The following is a 20,166-nucleotide window of genomic DNA, read 5'->3' as shown; positions in this document are numbered from 1 at the left end:
GATTCATTTGCTTTATTTCACTTCACTTTTCTGCAACTTCTGGCTATTCGCAAAGATAAGGATGAGTGATATGGTGAAACTGATGAAGGAACATTTACCAAGAACACCTGCCGGTCCTCGTGGTGGGGTGGTTACCACATCGCACTACGACACCAGGGGTCCCGGGTTCGAATCATTGCCAGGGGATGGATGTTTGTGAGTGTCCATTCATCAATTTCATCATATTATCACTCATCCCGATCTTGGAAAATTAGCCAAAAGTGGCACAAAAGGCGAAGTAAAATAAAGCAAATCAAAATCAAACCAAGAACACCTATACAGCCCGGGATTCGAATCCGGGACTCCTTGCGTCAAACACATATACATAACTTTCTTGCGGAATATATAAACCATATCACATATTACAAAACTATTTCGCTGGGCAAAGATAATCACCTCGTTTTGAAACTGTCGCAATAAGCTTTAATTATTCCATATATACTTTAATTATTATCCATTCCACTGAATATTGTGCATGACTAGGCGATGTGATATCAATTGTTAAATATCTTACTTTTTAATTTTTGTTTACTTACGAACACACAAGACTAATCGGGACTGGACCTACAGTTTAAAGTGGAATCCGAACCACTAAGTGCCTCCACCGGGCATCAAACCCTGGACCACTTGATTCCAAGGCGACTTTTACCACTACGCCATCGGGGAGGAATCCGAAGTGAACAAGTGGTGCACTGGAATTGAAGTGTTAAGTTCAAATAACTAAAAAGAAACATTTGCTAAAACACATTTTTACCATACCTTATACGTAAATTTGTATGTCCGGGATTTTGGGGGCTCAAGTTTGCAAAAGTCACTGATCCCCCTCCCCCGGAAACTTTTAAATATCGCACACATTACTCTTATGTAACCGCCACGCGCAATGCACACTGTTGCTTCCATCACGGCACTATCCCCTGTACGGTATTAAAGACCCAAACGGCACACCAACGTCGCTCATAGGAATGTTGAATGTTTTCCAATGACCAGCGGACGAGAAAAAACACAAGAAACATTTCTCAACGAAACACCTGAGCCCGCTCCAAGGTTGCCGAAATCGGGTTGCCCCGCCAGAGGTCGCGGAAGCACGTGGCGTGTCACCCGTCGAACACTGTTTTGGTAAACAACACCTAGGGGTGGCGTGCCACCGCGGGTACTCACCTGGTGGGTACCAGTACTGGATCTTCCCAGACTCCCATTCGTCCATCGTGGAACCACACTGCAATACTGAACCACTTGGTTCTCCCGCCGTCGAGCATGCCACAGTGACTCACCCGCCCACGCGAGGCAACGTTTTCCTTCAGGCGCTCGGCTGGCCTAACAGTGCCTACCATCTCGCCTACTCCGCAAATATTCGCGACAGTCGACAAACGCCACGCCAGGTCAACCGACCCCCTGACCTCCGAAAAACACGCCCGGGGCAAGGTCAGCGCGGCATACTCCTCTGCGAGCTCCATTCATGTCGTAAGAATGCTTTCGTCACCGCCGCTCGAGGCCAATCCAACCGGTCAACGTCACGCTACGTCACGGAATCGGTGATGTCACGACCGGCAAGACGCGCAGACGAAGCGCTAAATATAGCGACCGACCTAGTGAGTCTGGAACTCGGAGACAGGCATTTGTGTTTTGGGGAAACTTTCTAAGAAGCGGCTTCGAACTTTCTGGAACGATTTCACCGTTCTTTCTGTACGCTTGATTTCATATCCAAAAGATTTCTCGCGCTTCAGAACAAACCAAGTTCCGCGGAGCGATGCGCTGGTCTCAACTTCGTGGTCGCAGCTTCAAATCCCCATAAAACGATCTTATTTACTTCGGCGCTTGGTGGGTTCGAATCGCGGGTATGTGCATTATGCTTCCTAGTTTGTTTTAAAATTCATCTTTAAACACTGTATCTACTAGTGTTCGAAGTAGACGTTCTTAGTTCAGGGGAGAGGATGTTTTGTCGAGTTTGGGGATAGGTTAGGGACGGGTCCACCTGGAGACAATGCAGATTTGCCTAGCTAGAAGGATGCCTCATGAAAATTTTCTTGACTGGGGATAACATCTCCGCGTTCCCCCCAATTTGAATTGGGTGCTTCAGCACTTAGGCTATTTTCCACCCGTCACATGATACGGGGACCAGCCCCTTACCGTAACTAAAATAACATAACTGCAATGTCGTGTCGTAACTAAAATCTTAAAATATTCTGACTTCCGTTAAAAGCTGAGGCTGTAAAGGGGCACTCAGCACACACAAGGACAAAAAACAGGATAACACACAGAATTATACTGGCCACATGACCAGACGCCAGAGCCTCGTTAGTCCGCAAGTCCAGGGTGTACTACGTGGAAGGTCACCCCTTTCACCCCCCGCGTTCCCCTGACTTCGAACACTGGTTTCTATGAATAACCTCTTCCTTCGCCTCCGATCTTATTTTACCCGATGGGACATTTATTTCGATTACCAATACAGTACGATACCCTCTACCTAGCACTCTCAGGATCCCACACTTGAACGAGAAGAGATGTCTCATACAAGTGCGTAAAAAAATTGGTTTGATTGTATTAATTGGTGAAAATGCGAGGTAAAAAATTTGACTACTACCCAGGAGGTCGAAGTCTTCGTTGCTCATTGTGGGTGTTGATTAGCAATGGCTACAAAAACCGGATAACGAATATCCTGATTTCAAATTATCCGATATCCGTTTCGGATGCAACGGATAATCCGAATATCCACATATCCGTATAATTAGGATAGGACATATTTGATGAAGGATTTGTAGAAAATCCGTACAATGACGACGAATTAAAAAATATGTGGAGAACCCGTAAAACTGATAAAACTGACAGGATAATGCTCACACTCTGATATAACAACACTTCAGAAAAACAGTATAATTCGGATAATCCGAACATAGGATATTCGGATATTTGAAATCCATCTAGAAAATTATCCGGTTTTGGCCATCCCTAGATTCCAATACTGTGCAGCATCACAACCTGGCCATTTAGGTTATCAGTTTGTGTTGCTTGATTGAATTGGTGTTTTAAGTCCACTTTATGCACAGTAAGGCTAATCGGGACTGGACCTACAGTTTAAAGTGGAATCCGAACCACTATGAGCCTCCACCGGGTATCGAAACCGGGACCCCTTGATGACAAGGCGACGACGCTACCACTGCGCCATCGGGGAGGCCTTGCATTGCTTGAATTAATCTCTAAGAAGTGTGGTATTTATTCCATTTACACATGTTCTAGTGAAACTTGTTCAGTCTTGTTTATGCTATTTTGAAACTGTCAGCTAATTATGCTCATCCCTGTAATCTGTCCACTTAATAAATCAATCAGTCAGCGAACGTGGTTAGAAGAAAGGTCAGCGATAGAAGGGAATAGCCGAGAACTCAAAACATAAACAAGCAACGTTCATTAACGGAGGGAAAGAGTAACATTCACCTGTCGTAACGCGAGAGAGAAAGGGGAAAGGTGACTTCCGGCTAGGAAATTACATCCATGGCTAATGACACGCGGACTACGACCCTTCCGAACCATACTCCACGAGCACTTTCATTCATCCTTGCACGAAGAATGACGTCACCTCATTCATAATCTGTCGTAGTATCAGCGGACTTCTGGGAACTGGTCGGCGAAGCGAACCGCAACCTTCTGCTCCGAGTGAGAAGGTGACTAAGTTGTCATTCTTGTCTCTGAAGGCATTTATTTTTTCCCGTTAACTTCTTCCGAGGTGTATATGTGGAGTGGGTAGGAAACTTTGTCAGGTGACACGGACACGATTCGTTCACTCGATTTACAGAAGTGCACAAAACCTGCCTGTCTGAGATTAGAACAAAAACTGGTCTCTATCTCCGCGTCCAGTTCCCCCTGTAGTCATAAACCACTGGCCATTCAAGGCTATCATTCCGTCCTCGTTATCGAAATGTATCTTACGTCATGGTACTACTTTCATGGTACCAACCACAAGGCTCAGATACTCCAACCTCGAATGTGGATCCGGCATCAAAGCTTCGAATACCTGGATGTTGGGATCTATGAAGAAGGCTGTGAATTTTTAAAATTATTATTGTCATTTATCGTCGCTTTTACTGCCACTTTTGGCTAATCGCAGAAATGAGTATAAGTGATGTGATGATTGATTGATTTATTTGGTGTTTTAAATCCACTTCATGCACAGTAAGGCTAATCGGGACTGGACCTACAGTTTTTAGTGGCATACGAACCAATGTGCAACGAGTGTCCAAAGGGGATAGAAGTCGGTACCCCTTGACTGCGACAATATGACGAACTGGCATAATAAACAATTGAATGCACCAAAAGTAATAGTATTGTGTATGTGCGTGTGTAATTTTATTCATCATCAACGTTTGTTCCACAGCACTGTACAGGGAGTATAGGTGAAACTCTTACGTGTTTGCTTGAATACGTATTCGTCTATATTACATATTCCCAATGTAACAAATTTATTGTGCATTGTAAAAGGGCAGACGCTTGTTGTGCGCACCATATGTAAAAAAAAAATATATGTGAAATTAAGCAGATGTTGTCATCGAACATGAACAGTGGGAGACAAACATTATTTCAGGCGACAGAACCTTGAGACTTCGAAATCTCAGATTCTTTGCAGTTCTCTTCGACCAAGACAACATTCGTCTGCATTCCCCTGCATCCAGCTGGCTAACACCTCCGCGCCGATCACAAAAAAGAGGGAAAAGCAATCGCGGTTTGTGACACCGCGAGGACGGGCAACCATTTATTTTGGTGGACAGAAAGTGGCGGATTCTCGTGAGTCACGGCGCTATATTGGGACGGAGAGGGCCAAGTCATCTGGCATTTTGGCCTTTACGCCGCCGCGTCACAAAAATAACGCATTCGAACCCAAACAAATCTCCGCAACAGGGGAAAGGGGGTGTAAATACCAGAGCTCCACCTGACAGGGAGTCCCGAGTCGAGAACTGCGGAGAGAAGGCAGTGATGCTCTGTTTCTCTAACCGCACGCAACAAACGATCTGTACCTGCCACGGAAAGCTGAACACGAAGCAGCACTTCCACCAGGAGAGAGAAGGGTGGGTGTAGGAACACTTTGAGTGTGACAATGAAGACTCTTCTACTAGTGTCAGGGAGCTTTGGACGTATGTTCATAGTGGTTTAGCGACAGCCCGACAGATGTCTTTGAACTCGCTGTTTTCCTCGTTGATGGGAGGCATATTTAAGACACTTGATCTTGTGGATCTAGGAAACAGGTATGGTTTAAGTCTTCATTGGAACGCCAGTTCGGTATCTTTGACATAGCTCGAGAAGAAGCCGACCGGACGCGTATCTGGTTTCGAGCCAGCACCTGATTTTCTGAGAAGCGCTCCAAATTGTATTTTTTTTTAAAAAAAATAGCACAACACAACCTAGCAAAGATAACTGCAATCTCACGTTATGAAATCTCGAAAAAAACTGATTGGCAACATCTCATTTACTCCACGTAACTTGACAAGTACTGTTAGTTCCTAAAACGAGCGCTACTGGTGGGAAAGGTTTGAGGGGAGGATTTACTGGGCTCCACGTGGATTTGACATGTGGTTCTCAGAGGGAAACTGATCTTTCGGAACTTGAACACGAACGTTCCAATGAGGACTGGGACTTTATTAGCAAGATAAAGCAGTTTCTCAACAAAAGTTCGAACCAAACAGTCTCTTTGAAGAGTCGAAATGGGGTACACTCTGGGGGAATATATGGAGCGATCGAACGAAAATAAGTCCTCTACGCAAGTAATGACTTGAGAGGGCTCGACCAATGAACATATGAGAGGCGAACTGGGTGCATGGAGGGGAAACGCGGCTGCAGCTACCAGCGGTTTGCACTACTTTGCTCCCATTCTCTACCGTACGTGCGAAATTGCTACACAGATTCCCGAGGCAGTGTGTGTTAAAAACGCCTCACTTTAGTCTTTCTGCAACAGATTACTGCGAATCGAACAGATTACTGCGAATCGAACACTACAAGTGGGTAAATTTAGATGGAACCTAAATCTGAAGTGCTGATTTAAGGCCACCTTCTGCACCGAAAGGCTAATCGGGAGCGGAAAAATAAAGTTTGAAGTGGAAGTCCGAACCATTATGTGCCTCCAACCGGATATCGAACCCGCTAGATTACAAGGCGCCGACTGCCATTTTATGAACAACTACAAAACAAGAATCGTTATCACGCTTTGTGTATCCTGGAGTTCATGAAATATTGGAAACTGCTTTCATCAGTTAACGTTAAGTTAAGGCCACCCCGATGGTATAATGGTAACGTCTTCATCTTGTAATCAAGGGGTCTCGGGTTCGATATCCGGTGGAGGCACAATGCACAGTGGTTCGGATCCCACTTCAAACTGTAAGTTTAATTCCGATTTAGTGTTGCCCACGAGACGAGACTTTGGCCTGTCTCGTCTCGTGGAAATGCTGGGTAATGCTGTCTCGTCTCGAAAATATTCGTTTGTCTCGGGACTCATGATCAATCTCGTCTCGTCTCGAATTTTTAAAAGCCTGTCCCGTCTCGTCCCGTGGGCAACACTATTCCGATTAGCCCATCTGTGCAGAAAGTGGACTTACGAATTTCTATGGGAACATAGTATAGAAATATTGCGACAGAAAATCTTTGAATTGTAAAAATAATAATTCAAAGATTTTCTGTCACAATATTTCTATACTATGTTCCCATAGAAATTCGTAAGATGTGTCTGCACGTGTTATAACTTACCATTATTTCGTAGTAATGGACATTTTTGAATCAATACCGCAACTTTGTAGATTTATTCGTGGAGTTTGCTTATAGTCCGCTTTATGTACAGGAAGGGCGGGACTATGATTCGAACCACTATGTGCCTCCACCGGGTACCGAACCCGGGAGATTTAATCGTGGGAAGTGATTAAAACTCGAACTTTGGTTTCCAAATTTATAAATATTAAATGCTTAAAAAATGCCTCTAGTCATCTGAGAGTTACTGCAGGCATTGAGCAAAGGAATGAATGAAATGCCGACGGACTGTAATTCCACGTAGCCATAACGGGAGCTTAGAATCGGGTCATTATGGAACGATGAGTGTTTCGATCAGAGGAAGAGATTTATGTTCCTTCAGCAACTAAAAACGACCACGCAAGACTACGGCATTCCTTCAAAACAGCACGGAAAAGTATTTTTTACGCATCTTTCCCCGCCCACGTATCTTCCTTGCAACACTAGACGAGCGCGCTTCCGACAATGACTCATTACAGGCAAACCATGAATCTAGATACGGCATGAAAACACTTCAGCAGGTGACATTAAGGATGCGTGCGGGGGTACGCCAAAACTCCCACCACCGGAGAAAACAGAGAACTGTGCCAATGCGTTATCACCGCGCCGGCAACTGACATGCAGCAGCCGCTTTCGAACCGCTACGTCACCACCACACGTCACCGGTCGCACAGCGATTCGCAGAACCGATTACGTCACCCCGATGATGTAATGTTCGGTCAGTTCCGGCTGCGATCGGGTGTCCTCGAATGAGGTATGACCGGATAACAACTTGCAGGTTCTTTTGATGGCATTGCTAAACCAGCTTTCTCCCCGAACCTGCCGTGTTCCTGGTGTGCTATAATTTCGGTTCCTCGGAAGCGGGTTCACAAGGCAGTTGAGAATCGTGGGTAAGGAATAAATGTTCAGGATTGAAGGCTTCATTCGCTCTAACGACACTTAAGGCTTGTTCACGGGTGTCAATAAGTACCATCCTAAATTTACACACTTTTTACGCATATAATTTAATTTTCGCCACAATAACTTGAGTTCATTACGGAATGAACAATAAAAATTCTCTGCATGTTTTGGACATTATCCATTGTCTGGTGCTTTTCCCTATACCATGGCGTCTAGCAAAATAAATCCAAAATTGTTGACTTTTTCTTGGCCTTTTTTTATAGTTTTTCTTAACCTTTAAATTTTTACCCCTCTTTAATGCTTCAGCAGCTTTTTGCTTCCTTTTCTTTCAATCATTTTCAACTTTTTTTACAAAATCTCTCATTTTTTCCAGTTTTGTAACCAAGATAAATTTATCATTCATTTTTGATCTATTCGACCTCTACTTAGGTAAAGTTGTAAATTAGCAAATAAATAAAAATTATGAAAAAACCCCTTTCAAAAGGCCAGTTAAGATAAAAATGAAGCTCTATTTAACGAGAAGTACACTTGCATTATCTGTTAATGCATTATGGACTGCGTTTGGCAGATTGGCGAGGCCCTGGCGTCTGGACTCGCAGCCAGTATCGTCTGTGGAGGTGTTATTGTCGTCTCTATATATTTGCGATTGTCTCTTCACCCATCTTCATCTTCGCAATTACCCAAACGGGCAGAAAAGTGAAGAAAATAATCTAAATCAAGTCATGGCGATAGCAAAAATTCTTGACCAAGAGTATACATAATTTCTTGATTTTTTATTGACTTCTTGACCTACTTGTGGATTTCTTTACTTTTCCTTGACTTTCTTTACCGGTCGACGCCCTGCTATACTTATTCTAACACTATGTTTCGATAGAGCACCTCTTCTCTAGTCTTCTGGTGAACATATTTCTTCACAGCATGGCTTTGGACGTAAATACTTTATTTCTTGGCCTACCCCGGGAAAATCTTGCGGTAACATGGAGAATACATCACAGGTTGATGCACAAATAAATGCAATTAAAGTAAATAAGCGTAGCATACTACACAATAGCATCTATTTGAAAAGAAACAGGAACTACTTGTTCATTCCCATCCCATTGTTACTTGTGCGGATGTATAAAGCAAGTATTGTATGGTAACGTACGGCAAATTTACTGTCACTGACAACTGCCCTTTCTAGAGGAAAAATCGTTTATATGAAGTTGGTTGAAAAACTTACCCAATGCATCTGGAACGTAATAGACTGAACAGAACATTGCGGTCATCACAATACAAAATAAGCACAGAAAACATTTACAAAAATAAAACTAAATAATATTTACATTTATAACTATGCATAAAAGAAAAAAAAATTAGGGTGATCCAAAAGTACCCACATGTTCGTGGTTTCCATACCACAGTCATTCAACAGGTGCAGACAGACATTCTAGGGAAACTTCCGGACCACCATGAATACAGAACAGCCTGAGCCACAACTGCAAGCTAGAGTTAGGAAATAGCGGCAGGGATGTAGCACACCTATCACACCTTACCACTGCAACCCCGAACAAGAATGCACTGATCCATAAAAGCAAACAAAGTACACATATTATTCAAATAAACTTAAGTATAAAACATGCACAGTTTACTCATCATGCGTGTTCATGCAGCGATTGAGGTGCCCTAGCCAAGCATGCGAAAGGGGAGGAAGGCGCCCGCGTTTGGAACAAGCGCGTGTCATTTGTCTGTCACAATCTTCATACAACCTCTGGGTTGTAACGAGCCCGCTGACTTTTCAATGGGGTTCTTACGATCTCGAGGTGTCCCGAGAGTGTAAAACAAGGTTCCAAAAGAATGATGGAACGACACTTGGACGCTAATCTGGAATCACGACTAAAGCATGTCTTAATAGATTCTATATTGATAGTTTCCGGAGAGCAGGGCGGGAATCATTAACCTCGACACGCCAAATTATACAGCACTGAAGTCTGGCGGCATAGGAACAAATTTTAATGTGCAAGGTGCTTGTTGCAGTATCATTATTCGGAAGTAAATTAATCAACAGTTTTTTGGTATTATGAGCACAAGTACAGTTTAAAAGGGCCTTTCATGTTACAGTCAAGTAATCTTACATATATTTAACTGTACTGCGGCAAAGCTTGTATTCAATCACAATTATCACGTTTATTGTTTTGCCATAAGATTCCTCTCGACAAGCTGTTTCCATGTGGGTACCTCGTGGGTGCAACCATGTTCCGTGCTTTCATTGTAATGTACAGACACCACCGCTGCTAGTTTTCCCAGGTCATGAAGATTGGTGTGAACCAAATAAAGTAGAATATCGCACTTCGGAAATAGCATACGATTATGAATCGTGTTGGCTGCACCGTCTACTATACAAATGGAGAATCTTGAATATAACATGGCTGGGGATTTCAAAAATGGGTAAGGGCGACTGACTATGAAGAAAGGTCTGCACACACACTTTTTGTTCGCCTTACTGACGTATTAATTTTTCAAATAGAATTTTACCAGTTTCTGTAATTTTAATGACCAACTTGTCTTACCATTTAGTGGCATTATTTCTGTCTGATCATATCGCACACAGAATTCCCAAAAACCGTTGCTAACGACTGTATATTTCTATTTTGCAATATAATCAGACAGAATAAACTAATTTGTTCCATTAGGTGACATTAGTGGTGCATTATAAAATCATAGTTGTGTATTACCTATCATAGAAATTCTGTGAATGGTAGTGACTATGGTTCTGTATTAGCACGCAATGTTAAGTGGACATTCTACCCTTCTTCCCTGAAGATGAGAGTGACGATAGATTGGAAACCTGTCCAGAACTCACCTGGTCGATATCCAAAGAGAGAGAATTGTTCACCTGAAGGCGAGAGAAGAGGTGCTCTTTCAAAAGTAGTGTTAGAATAAGTATATTTAAAAGCACTAGGCAGTGGGTAATGTCCAATTAAAATTGCATCCTAATAGAAACCAAGTGTTTGAAGGCAAAAATGTAAAGATGTATCAACACGACAGTTTGTTGTGGCAATAAGCTGTGCTGTAGCTCCCTCGCCTGCGCAGAAGAAAGAAGAGCTACGAGTGCATGGAGGCTACGCAGAGAAGATCTACAAACAATGTACCTTCACACAATTTAAAACAGCGCTGACATTGACTTTTGCAGAAACCAGTGCAGAAAACGCAATGAAACAGCGAATGTGTTTCAATCTGGTCCCTCACAAAACAAGTTTCATGACTTCCAAGCTGTGGCTACGGAATTCTCCCTACAAAAATCTTATCATAACGAGCCTTACTATTATACGGAATGGGTGGACAAGAAAAAAGCTTTGATACCCGGCAAAAATCTAAAACTGAGGTCTGACTCCCTACCTGAACCGCGCGACGAATCCGAATCCTCTGATGACGTCTTTCTGCTTTTCGAAGGAACGGGACAGAGCACAGTTTCCGATATCTTCCGTTTGTTTGGTTGGTTGAAGTTTTGATCGCTTTGCGTGCCTGTGATGGCAAAAAAAAAGACACCATACACTCACTGAGCTCGGGGAATTAATACTAAATACGAGTCATTATTAAATTAATATAATTTTATTCTGAACCTGAACGGCAAACCTAACAAGTGGATATATATATTTTGAGCTGCAACATTTAAATAAAACAATGGGCATTATTAGAAATACACACACACACATGCTGATTAAGTCATGCATAAGCAGTTACTGTTTCCTCGTCTGCAACCCAAAAGTACCACTTGATGTCTATGTACTTATCTTTACAATTACAAGCATGTCAATTAACTAAGTATTTACCAACCAACTGTTGAATACATTTGAGCATGTAATGTTCTAGAATTAATAATAAAAATAGTAGTATTGTACTTTTAGTGGTTAGACATTTGTATCCTCTGTGGCTGCACGGGCACTGGAAAGAATGAAATGCTCTATTTATACAACCAATATAGCTATACTTGAGAACATCGTGCGCAGGTGGAATGTTTGTGGAGCGTTTAAGAAACCTGCTAACCAAAATTATGTATCAACTTTTTATATGTTTGTACAATATGTATTACTGGCCAAAGCATTAAGAACCGATTCTACACATAAGGAATTATATGTTGCAAAATTATCGATTGTCTGTCGTATGACGCAAAATGGTGGATAAAAACATGAACATCAATACAAGGGAAGTATTGTAATGATATTTAACAGTAAAATTAAATGTTTGTTAGGGAGGAGGGGGTAGAATAAATGTGGTTTATTTAGTTACAGCCTTAAGACTTGTTAATGGAAATTGGCGTCTTTCATAACCGGGTCTTGAACCATGCACCATGTGTATTTATCACAGTGACGAAAACAGTTTTCTTTTGACACTATAATTTCTATACCAGAGCCGCTGCAGTTTCCAACGCTACTCTCCTACCTCCAGTTCCGACCTCTGCAACATTTATGGATAAAAAAGACGTCTTGTTTTTTCTGTACACCTCACGCAAGACGAGGATGTCCTTAACTGCATTTCTATTTTCGTCCGTTGTCCGGCTTCTCAAAGCTATCCCGATAGTGTGAATGTTAAAAAGATGAACTACATGAAGACACAACCAAAAAACCATAGCGTACACACGATTCGGACAAAAGACAGGTACGCTAACTGCTATTGGAGGACCAAAAACAACACTAAGATGTCCCGAACACACACCTACCTACACCACCCCTCTCTCGTTACACCGGTATATCTCGGTCAACTACAAAACATTTAGGAGCTACCGATGGTTTCAAAAGTAGTTCAACTCTAACTTTGACATTTAAGTGCAGGGGGAACAGTTTGTGTCCAGCCAGACACGACGATCCTAACTGCCCCCCCTCCCACACACACAGAGGTCTGTGCGCTGGATGGTCGTAGGAGGAGAAAATTATCATTACGCTATGAGAGTATTATTTTACTAGTTCTCTTGGGAATATCAAACTTCGGATGGCACAGAAAAACACATGAACGGAAAGAGGACAGGTTAAAAGTTTGATTGGCAGGCGGAAAAGTCGACACTTCCATTTGAATAGCCGTATAACTTTAAGTTGAAATTCTTGAGTTCTTTTTCTCATAGGGAATACATGGGATTCTGAAAATTCTTATTCATCATATTTTTCAAACATCGTGTCTAGCTTAATAATTAACTTTATAAAAAAATTAAAAAGTAAAAATAAAAAAAGCTTTCATTTGCAACAAGGGGAGAAATTTATGCTCTCTTGTTCACCGGTTCTTTTAGTCCGTAAGTGCATTTTATGAACAGATAAGCTAACCGGGACTGTGGCTACGATTTAAAGTATAGGATCCGAACCACTATGTATCGAACTCGGGAACCCTTGATTACAAGGCGACGACGTTACCACTACGCCTTCGGGGAAGTATTGGTACATAAATACAAATACAAGAAGCAATAATATATTTATGACACTGGAATAAGAATTACACTTTGAAGCACTAGTTTAGAATACAAGTTCTGTGCATGTTCACATAATATATACAATTGAATGGAAAGCGATGCTAACATTGGAACATCTCAGATGAAACTAATCAAAGTATACAAGGTGGTAATGAATAAAAAAATAATACATTGATACCACTAAAGAAACGAAGCAACCTCACTAATGGAACGAACAACAGCAGGAAACAGTATTTCACTTTCTAAATTTAACTTGTTCAACTTTAACATCGCCGACAATATCTAAAAGAACTTACTGGAGTCTGGAGAAATTAGAATCTCGAATTCGACTTCAACCTCACATTGATTCCATGCCTATTATAATTACGCATTCAACTTTTTCTTTTCAGTTACTTGGTTCTGGCTGCTAACTTTCGACTGCAGCCGACCTCCATGGTGAAGTGGTTAGCACAGGGGTTGCATCCAGGCCGACTGGCCATGGGTATTCTTTGCGAGTGTTCCTTCATCAATTTCATCTTCGCGATTAGCCAAAAGTGGCAGAAAAGCGTAATAAAATAAACAAAATCAATCAATTTTCACTGGCAAAAATGTGGGATGAGTTACTCTTTATGCACAGCTGTACAGCATCTGGTATCCATCTCCAACTGTGTTACTGTAGAATCCAAAATGTGTCACAATTGACACAAATATACTGACTCGACTAACGCACAAAATACACAAAACACACATAACAAAATTGCAAGTTTAACTGCGTCAAATGCACCAACCCTGATGATGCATTGTTAATTAACGTTTCTCTCCAATAACTATATTAGCAATTTTGGGGAAAAATGGTGTATAGGTGTCAGCTCACACCTGTGGCTAATAGACATTTTAACATATTTCAAATGTTACATTTTTTCACCATTTATCCCACAGTAGGGTTCCCTAAATCCGAAATTGACACAAATACTTCAGTCTGAATGAAAAATTTAAATAAAGACAGAATAGGCCTGCATCTGGAATAAACAGCCACAAATTAGGAATTTTACACGACACGGTGATGAAGTAAGGCCCGGGGGGATTCTCTCCGGAAATAGAAAAATCCTCCCCAATATTTCAATAACCTTGCAGAGCATTGGGACAATAGCTAAGAAATTTGGCAACCATGTTCACTTTGGCTTTCTTTCATTCACTTTAAAGTAGAGCGTACTTTTCCAACTTTTTGTAATAGTAAGCACACATTGGGTCCTCTTTATAATTAAAAGTCAAATTAATGAACGAATTCAAATGATAGTCCTTCTTGATAACTGCTAGCTATATTATAACTAGAGCCCGGAAGTTCAGGCATTTATTTTCGTTAAAATAGGCAGGCAAAAAGGCATTTATAATGTGGTAAAAAGGCACTAAAAATGAAAAAAGGCAAAATAAACCGAAAAAAGGCACATTTAGAAGTCGCTTACTTTTATATATAATTTCTGGCAAAATGTTAAAATTAAATTGGGAAGAGCATTTCAATTTTCTCCGTCTCGATTGCACATAGCTACAAGGTGCTTTTTAAGTTCTAAACATTCATTGATAGTCGTCTGTCAGAGAGAATGTTTTTCATAATAGAAAATGATCTTTCTACTTCGACAGAAGTTATTGGAGCATACATATAACAAGTTAATGTAGCTGGACTCATTTTGGTAACAGCATTTTCACCTTTTAGAATATCACAAATTGTTTTCAATTGTTTCAAGTCCTCCTTTGCACTCACTACCCGTTAGCACTTTTCCGCAACAGCTGACCCCTTTTCTCCTGGCACTTCCATCATCTGCTGCATAGATTCCTCGTACATTTTCATGGATGCTATAATTGTAATTGTCTCTGGCAATGCACCATAATGTGCAAAAGTAAACTTGAATAGCACAGGAGTTTTTTCACTTCACGAATTGAAGCCGCTTCATTTTCTGGAAGAGCATCGATCACCTCACTGATTTTTTCAAGGTTGTTAGCATAACATATAGCTGCTGATATCCAGGTTCCCTATCTCGTCAAGACTGGTTGCTGAGGTAAACTAAGCTCAATCGCAACTTCCTGAAATTTTCGGGTTCGAGAGGGAGATTTCAGAAATATTTTCTTTGTGTTCGAAATCAACCTGTCCACTTCAGCAGTCAATCATGCACAAGAAATGTTAACCGAAAGGCAATATCCTGACTCAGCATGAAATACTTTTTTCTCACACTTTTCTCCTTCAGCAATGTTGAAACATGCGTGAGTTCAATATTACTTAAATAAGGCGAAAATTATTCACATAATAAACGGAAGAAAAACAAATGCCAACAACGTTTTTTGGGAGAAAAATAATTTATATACATTTTTTTAAAAAAAAATGTCAAATTTCATTGAAAAAGGCATTATAATTAAAAGTAGGCAGTGGGGTCCCAAATAGGCAAAATGGGCAAAATGAAAAGGCTTCCAAAACATTCGAAACAACATAAGAAACGTATATCCGGAAAAATTTTATCAATATATGCAGTAGATAAAAAGAGGCATTTTGCCAAACTTCCGGGCTCTCATTATAACTAATAGTATAACTAGTTTCAATAATTTCATTTAAACTCAAGAATGTATACGTGTAAAGAGGCAAGTTTGGTCTATCGTAACAAGTTTCAACTTCTTGCACTATTTTAACTGTTAGTCAAAGATTCTGCTTTAGAATGGTGGTGACGTACTTGCAGTATACGAATTAACGGGGGGGGGGGGTTGCCGGGGATCCAGCCCGCAACACACATACATGTTTTATTCCCCCTCAAGGGAAATGAAATTGAAAGCATAATAGTATACCATTTCTTAAGATGTAACGAACACAATTGAAAAATCATTCGAGTCATGTCATCAAAGATTTTCCTTCCGAAAAGTAGGCTATGCAGCCTTGTGAATAAAAGGAGGATACCATTTTGCAACTGACCAACGTCGCCGAGCCAACAGTCTGTTTCCCACTTCATTTTTCATTGCATAGCCTATGGTGTTGATAATTTGAATTTTACTATGTTAATTTTAATTCATATTTTATGTAAATTATGATGCATTATAGTAGTTTCCCTTTTCATTTTATTTTGTACGTGGTGGTTCAAATCTGAAACATTGAGTGTAAAGATAATATTTGTACATTGTAATATTTGAAATTTTGTATTCATATAGGCTATTTTTGTATTGGATAGTCTGATATTTTATGTTACTCTTTCAATCCAACTTGTATTATTATTATAATGTATTGTTTTTAGTAACTATACTTTCTGTTGCGTACATTTTCAATTTACTTTAGTGTTGACATATTTATCAGCAAATATAGAACACTGTAATTGGGCATTCGCCTGTTGTGTTCTAATAAATAAATGTTTTAAAAGTGTTCACAAGAAACATAGGTAGATTAGGTGGACGTTAATTTTGAACTTGGCAATTTAAATTTGGTTGAGTGTTTATAAATAACGTGTAAATGTTATCATAAGATTTAATGATCTAGGTACTTAGAACCGAAATGTGGTTTAGTTTACTGACCGGTAACATGTATACAAATTTCCATCCACCCTCCCTCCCCCCAAAAAAAACTTAATTTGCACAGTGCGTACTTGGTCAGTCTTATCGAAATTTACACGTTTAATTTAATTACATATAAGAGGTGGGCAATTTAAAAATATTAGTATTGTTTATATAAGTATTATAATTTGAAAAGTATCTGAATTCAACACTGACCAAAACAGGTCAACTTGAGGTAACGACAAGTGACACTTCACAGTTACAGCTGGGTTCTGGCGCTCCCATTTGTTACTGCTTTCCACGTAAGAACTCCCCACGTGGGAAAAAGTCGAACAAGCCAGACCAGAGAACCCTATTCTTGCGTTGTCGGAAAGTCACGTGATCATCAATCTCTTCATGTGTTGTCCCCGTGTGAGATGGGAGGAGCTTATCCGCGCGGAGGCCCCACCTACCGACCAATCACGGTGACGAGAGGAGGCGGAGCTTCGTAAGCATTTATCGCGGGGAAGCTTCTCCAGACCTATCCTCGATCGCGTCTTTTAGAGTACTCTACTGCCACCTGTCGACGGATAAGGCAATTACGTGTTACACGGCCTTCATTTGCTCCTCTACCCTATCCCCAGAGGTTTGATATAGAAGTTCAAAAACTGTCAATACGAACACGGAATGGGACATTTTAATGGTACTCTTATCCGCATCGGCCGATACAGGCATATCGACCATCAGTGGCACTTTTGCCCATGCACTACGCTAAATCTTATGTACATAGGTAAATATACTACTGCCTTTGTCGCCCGCCCCCGGTTTTGGAACCCAATCGCCGCCACTGTCTACCATTGTTGTTATTTTCATGAATGCAAAACTAGAAATTAGAACAATGAATACTTGCAATGTTCGGTAGAGTAAGGTAACAATTGTGTAATTTAAAAAATCAGCCCTTTTAAAAATTTCAGGGCTTCATTCTTTTCATAAAGATCTGACACTCCATCTCCCCCTCTTTTTTCCAGATAAGTGTTTCAGCAAACTTCGCGCCCTGTGCCTTCTGAAACAAATGTCGCAAATTTGATAAAATTTTGTGTTACATTTTCGATATTTTCAACATGATTTGACACGGAATAACCTGGAATTGTCATTATTACTTTTTATATAAACAAAAAGAAAGCATATACAACACTAATAAGACCGCGGTGGCATATATGAGTCAGAAAGTTGGAATATTATAGTGCCGAAGATGTCAACGAACTACGTGTATTTTCGAAAGAAAAATGGTACGAAGAATTTATGGACCTCTCAGAGAGGGAAATATCTGGAGAATACGCAATATAGTATGGAAATAAGACAATATATTAGAAATGGAAGATATGGTGAGATTTGAAATATCGAATCGATTAAGATGGATTGGACATATTGAAAGAATGCAAGAAGGAAGGATACCAAGAGCTATTCACCGTGCCAAGATGGAAGGGAGAAGGAAAAGAGGAAGACAACGAAACCGCTGGCTGGCTAGATGAAGTGGAGAGCGATCTGAAATTGGAGAAATGCTGCAAAGGATAGAGAAGAATGAAGAGATGTCATTGGGGAGTCCAAAGTTCCTCCAGTACTGGAGTGCCGGAAAAGTAAGTAGAAAATCTCATCATCCTCATCGTCGCGAATTGCTAGAGAGGCTGAAAAGCTACATAAAATAACAAAAATAGAAGTATGTTTTGAAAAATGATTATTATTTAGGTGCGGTTTTTTAAAAAATATTATGTACAAACGAGCCGATGTGAAAATTCAACTGATACCGATAAACCTTTACAACGAGTTCAGGGTTAGATCCCTGCTGGTACATAGTGGTTTGCAGTGGCGTGCCCAGGATTTTCGAAAGGGAGGGGTTATGTATACTTTTTCTTGGTAGTCAGCCCTCATTTTGTCATATTTTCCTACCTTCGACGTTATTTTTCAGGAATACTGGGCGAAAGGGGGGGGGTTATAACCCCCATCAACTACCCCCCCTTGGGCACGGCACTGGTGGTTTGCCTATCTGAGCAAATTGCGGCAGTAAAACTTCGGGTTTAGGAGTGTGGCGCGTTAGACAACAACAATCATATCACACAGAACCCAAAACGTGTCAATTGACACATATATATTTTGATTTCAATAACACGTTAACGTGCATAAATTTCAATGATGCACCTTTTAGTGTGTCAAAATACACATAGGAATGTATTAAATGACATTTTTATGAGATGAAGTTCCGTGTGATTCACTAAAATGCATCAATTTGGAAGATCAGACAAGATCATTTGGAAGATAACGAACTTTCACTTTTAATACATCAATTGACACACTCATTTTTAATGCATCAATTGACACAGCTAAATGTGTAATTTTGTTATCTTCGAAATGATCTTGTCTGATCTTCCAAATTGATGCATTTTAGTGCATCACACGGAACTTCATCTCATAAAAATATCATTTAATACATTCCTATGTGTATTTTGACACACTAAAAGGTGCATCATTTGCAGTTTATGCACGTTAACGTGTTATTGAAATCAAAATATATATGTGTCAATTGACACGTTTTGGGTTCTGTGTGTGCATCACTGACATACAAAAATTATGTTCTTGCCTTATTATTTTCAGGGAAAAATTCCAACGCCATTAAAAGCGAGTCGACAGATTCCACATAATCAAGCGGACACGTCAATCATGTAAGAAATATTCCTGGCATTTCCAGGAAATTGCACCACGATTTATCACATCCTACAAATTTCATCACCAAAACTATGTATCGTTCTAAGGTTTGGTTTTAAGTCCACTTTATGCACAGTAAGGCTAATCGGGACTGGACCTACAGTTTAAAGTGGGGTCCGAACCACTGTGTGCCTCCATCGGGTATCGAACCTGGGACCCCTTCATTGCAAGCCGACGACGTTGTTACTACGTCATCGGAACGACCGTATCGGCTTGACCTTTTGGTAGACACCATCGAAATTTCCTCTCGATTCGAAAACCCGTTTTGAAATATCAAATTCTGAAAAAAAATCTCATCTGGTTCAATTCCTTCTAGAACTAGAGCATTCCCGTGAATCTTTGTGCGTGTTCGCTGTTGCAGATACGAGGTAGTTTCAGATATCTAGAAAACAGAGAAAACACACACGAAAATTCACATGAATGCTCTAGAACAGTGTTTCCCAACAGCAGGGCCGCGAGAGATTCTCCTGAAGCTTGCGAATTGCAGCCCGAGCTGGTAACCAAGTGGAAGGATAGCCTTTCGTTTGGGGGTTCACCAGCAATAAGAGAAAAATTAAAGCTGCCGAGAGGGGAGTGGTCCCTGTGCAGTCTCCAAATTTGAATTACAGCCCTGGGGCCGTTCTCGAGTTAAGGCCGGAAGGGTGAAGCGACTTGCAGCCCGAGCTGGGAACCACCTGGAAAGATAGCCTTTCTTTCGGGTTTTCACTGCTGTAACAGAAAATGCGTTCGTGTGCTGGTGAGAAATCAAATACGCTGAGAGGGGACCGTATTTCAAATATTAAATTTCAAGGGTC

General features: G+C 40.7%; 1 protein-coding gene across 5 annotated transcripts in view; it reads right to left on the bottom strand.

The window, feature by feature from the left end:
- The window catches only part of Pur-alpha (Purine-rich binding protein-alpha), a 184,530-nt gene that overhangs the window by 83,641 nt on the left and 80,723 nt on the right, over nucleotides 1-20,166 (bottom strand). For 3 of the 5 annotated variants that reach the window (XM_083132131.1, XM_083132129.1, XM_083132130.1), the window contains exon 3: nucleotides 11,074-11,199. The exons of the other annotated variants lie outside the window; for them this stretch is intronic. In XM_083132131.1, the coding sequence (XP_082988257.1) occupies nucleotides 11,074-11,199 (126 nt within the window). The remainder of the gene's footprint in view (nucleotides 1-11,073; nucleotides 11,200-20,166) is intronic. 5 annotated transcript variants of the gene reach the window in all.

This window comes from Lepisma saccharinum, chromosome 12, assembly GCF_977018435.1.
Source record: "Lepisma saccharinum chromosome 12, izLepSacc3.1, whole genome shotgun sequence".
NCBI lineage: Eukaryota > Metazoa > Arthropoda > Insecta > Zygentoma > Lepismatidae > Lepisma > Lepisma saccharinum.
The sequence above is the reverse complement of the archived record's forward strand: the minus strand, read 5'-3'. Positions and strand labels throughout refer to the sequence as shown.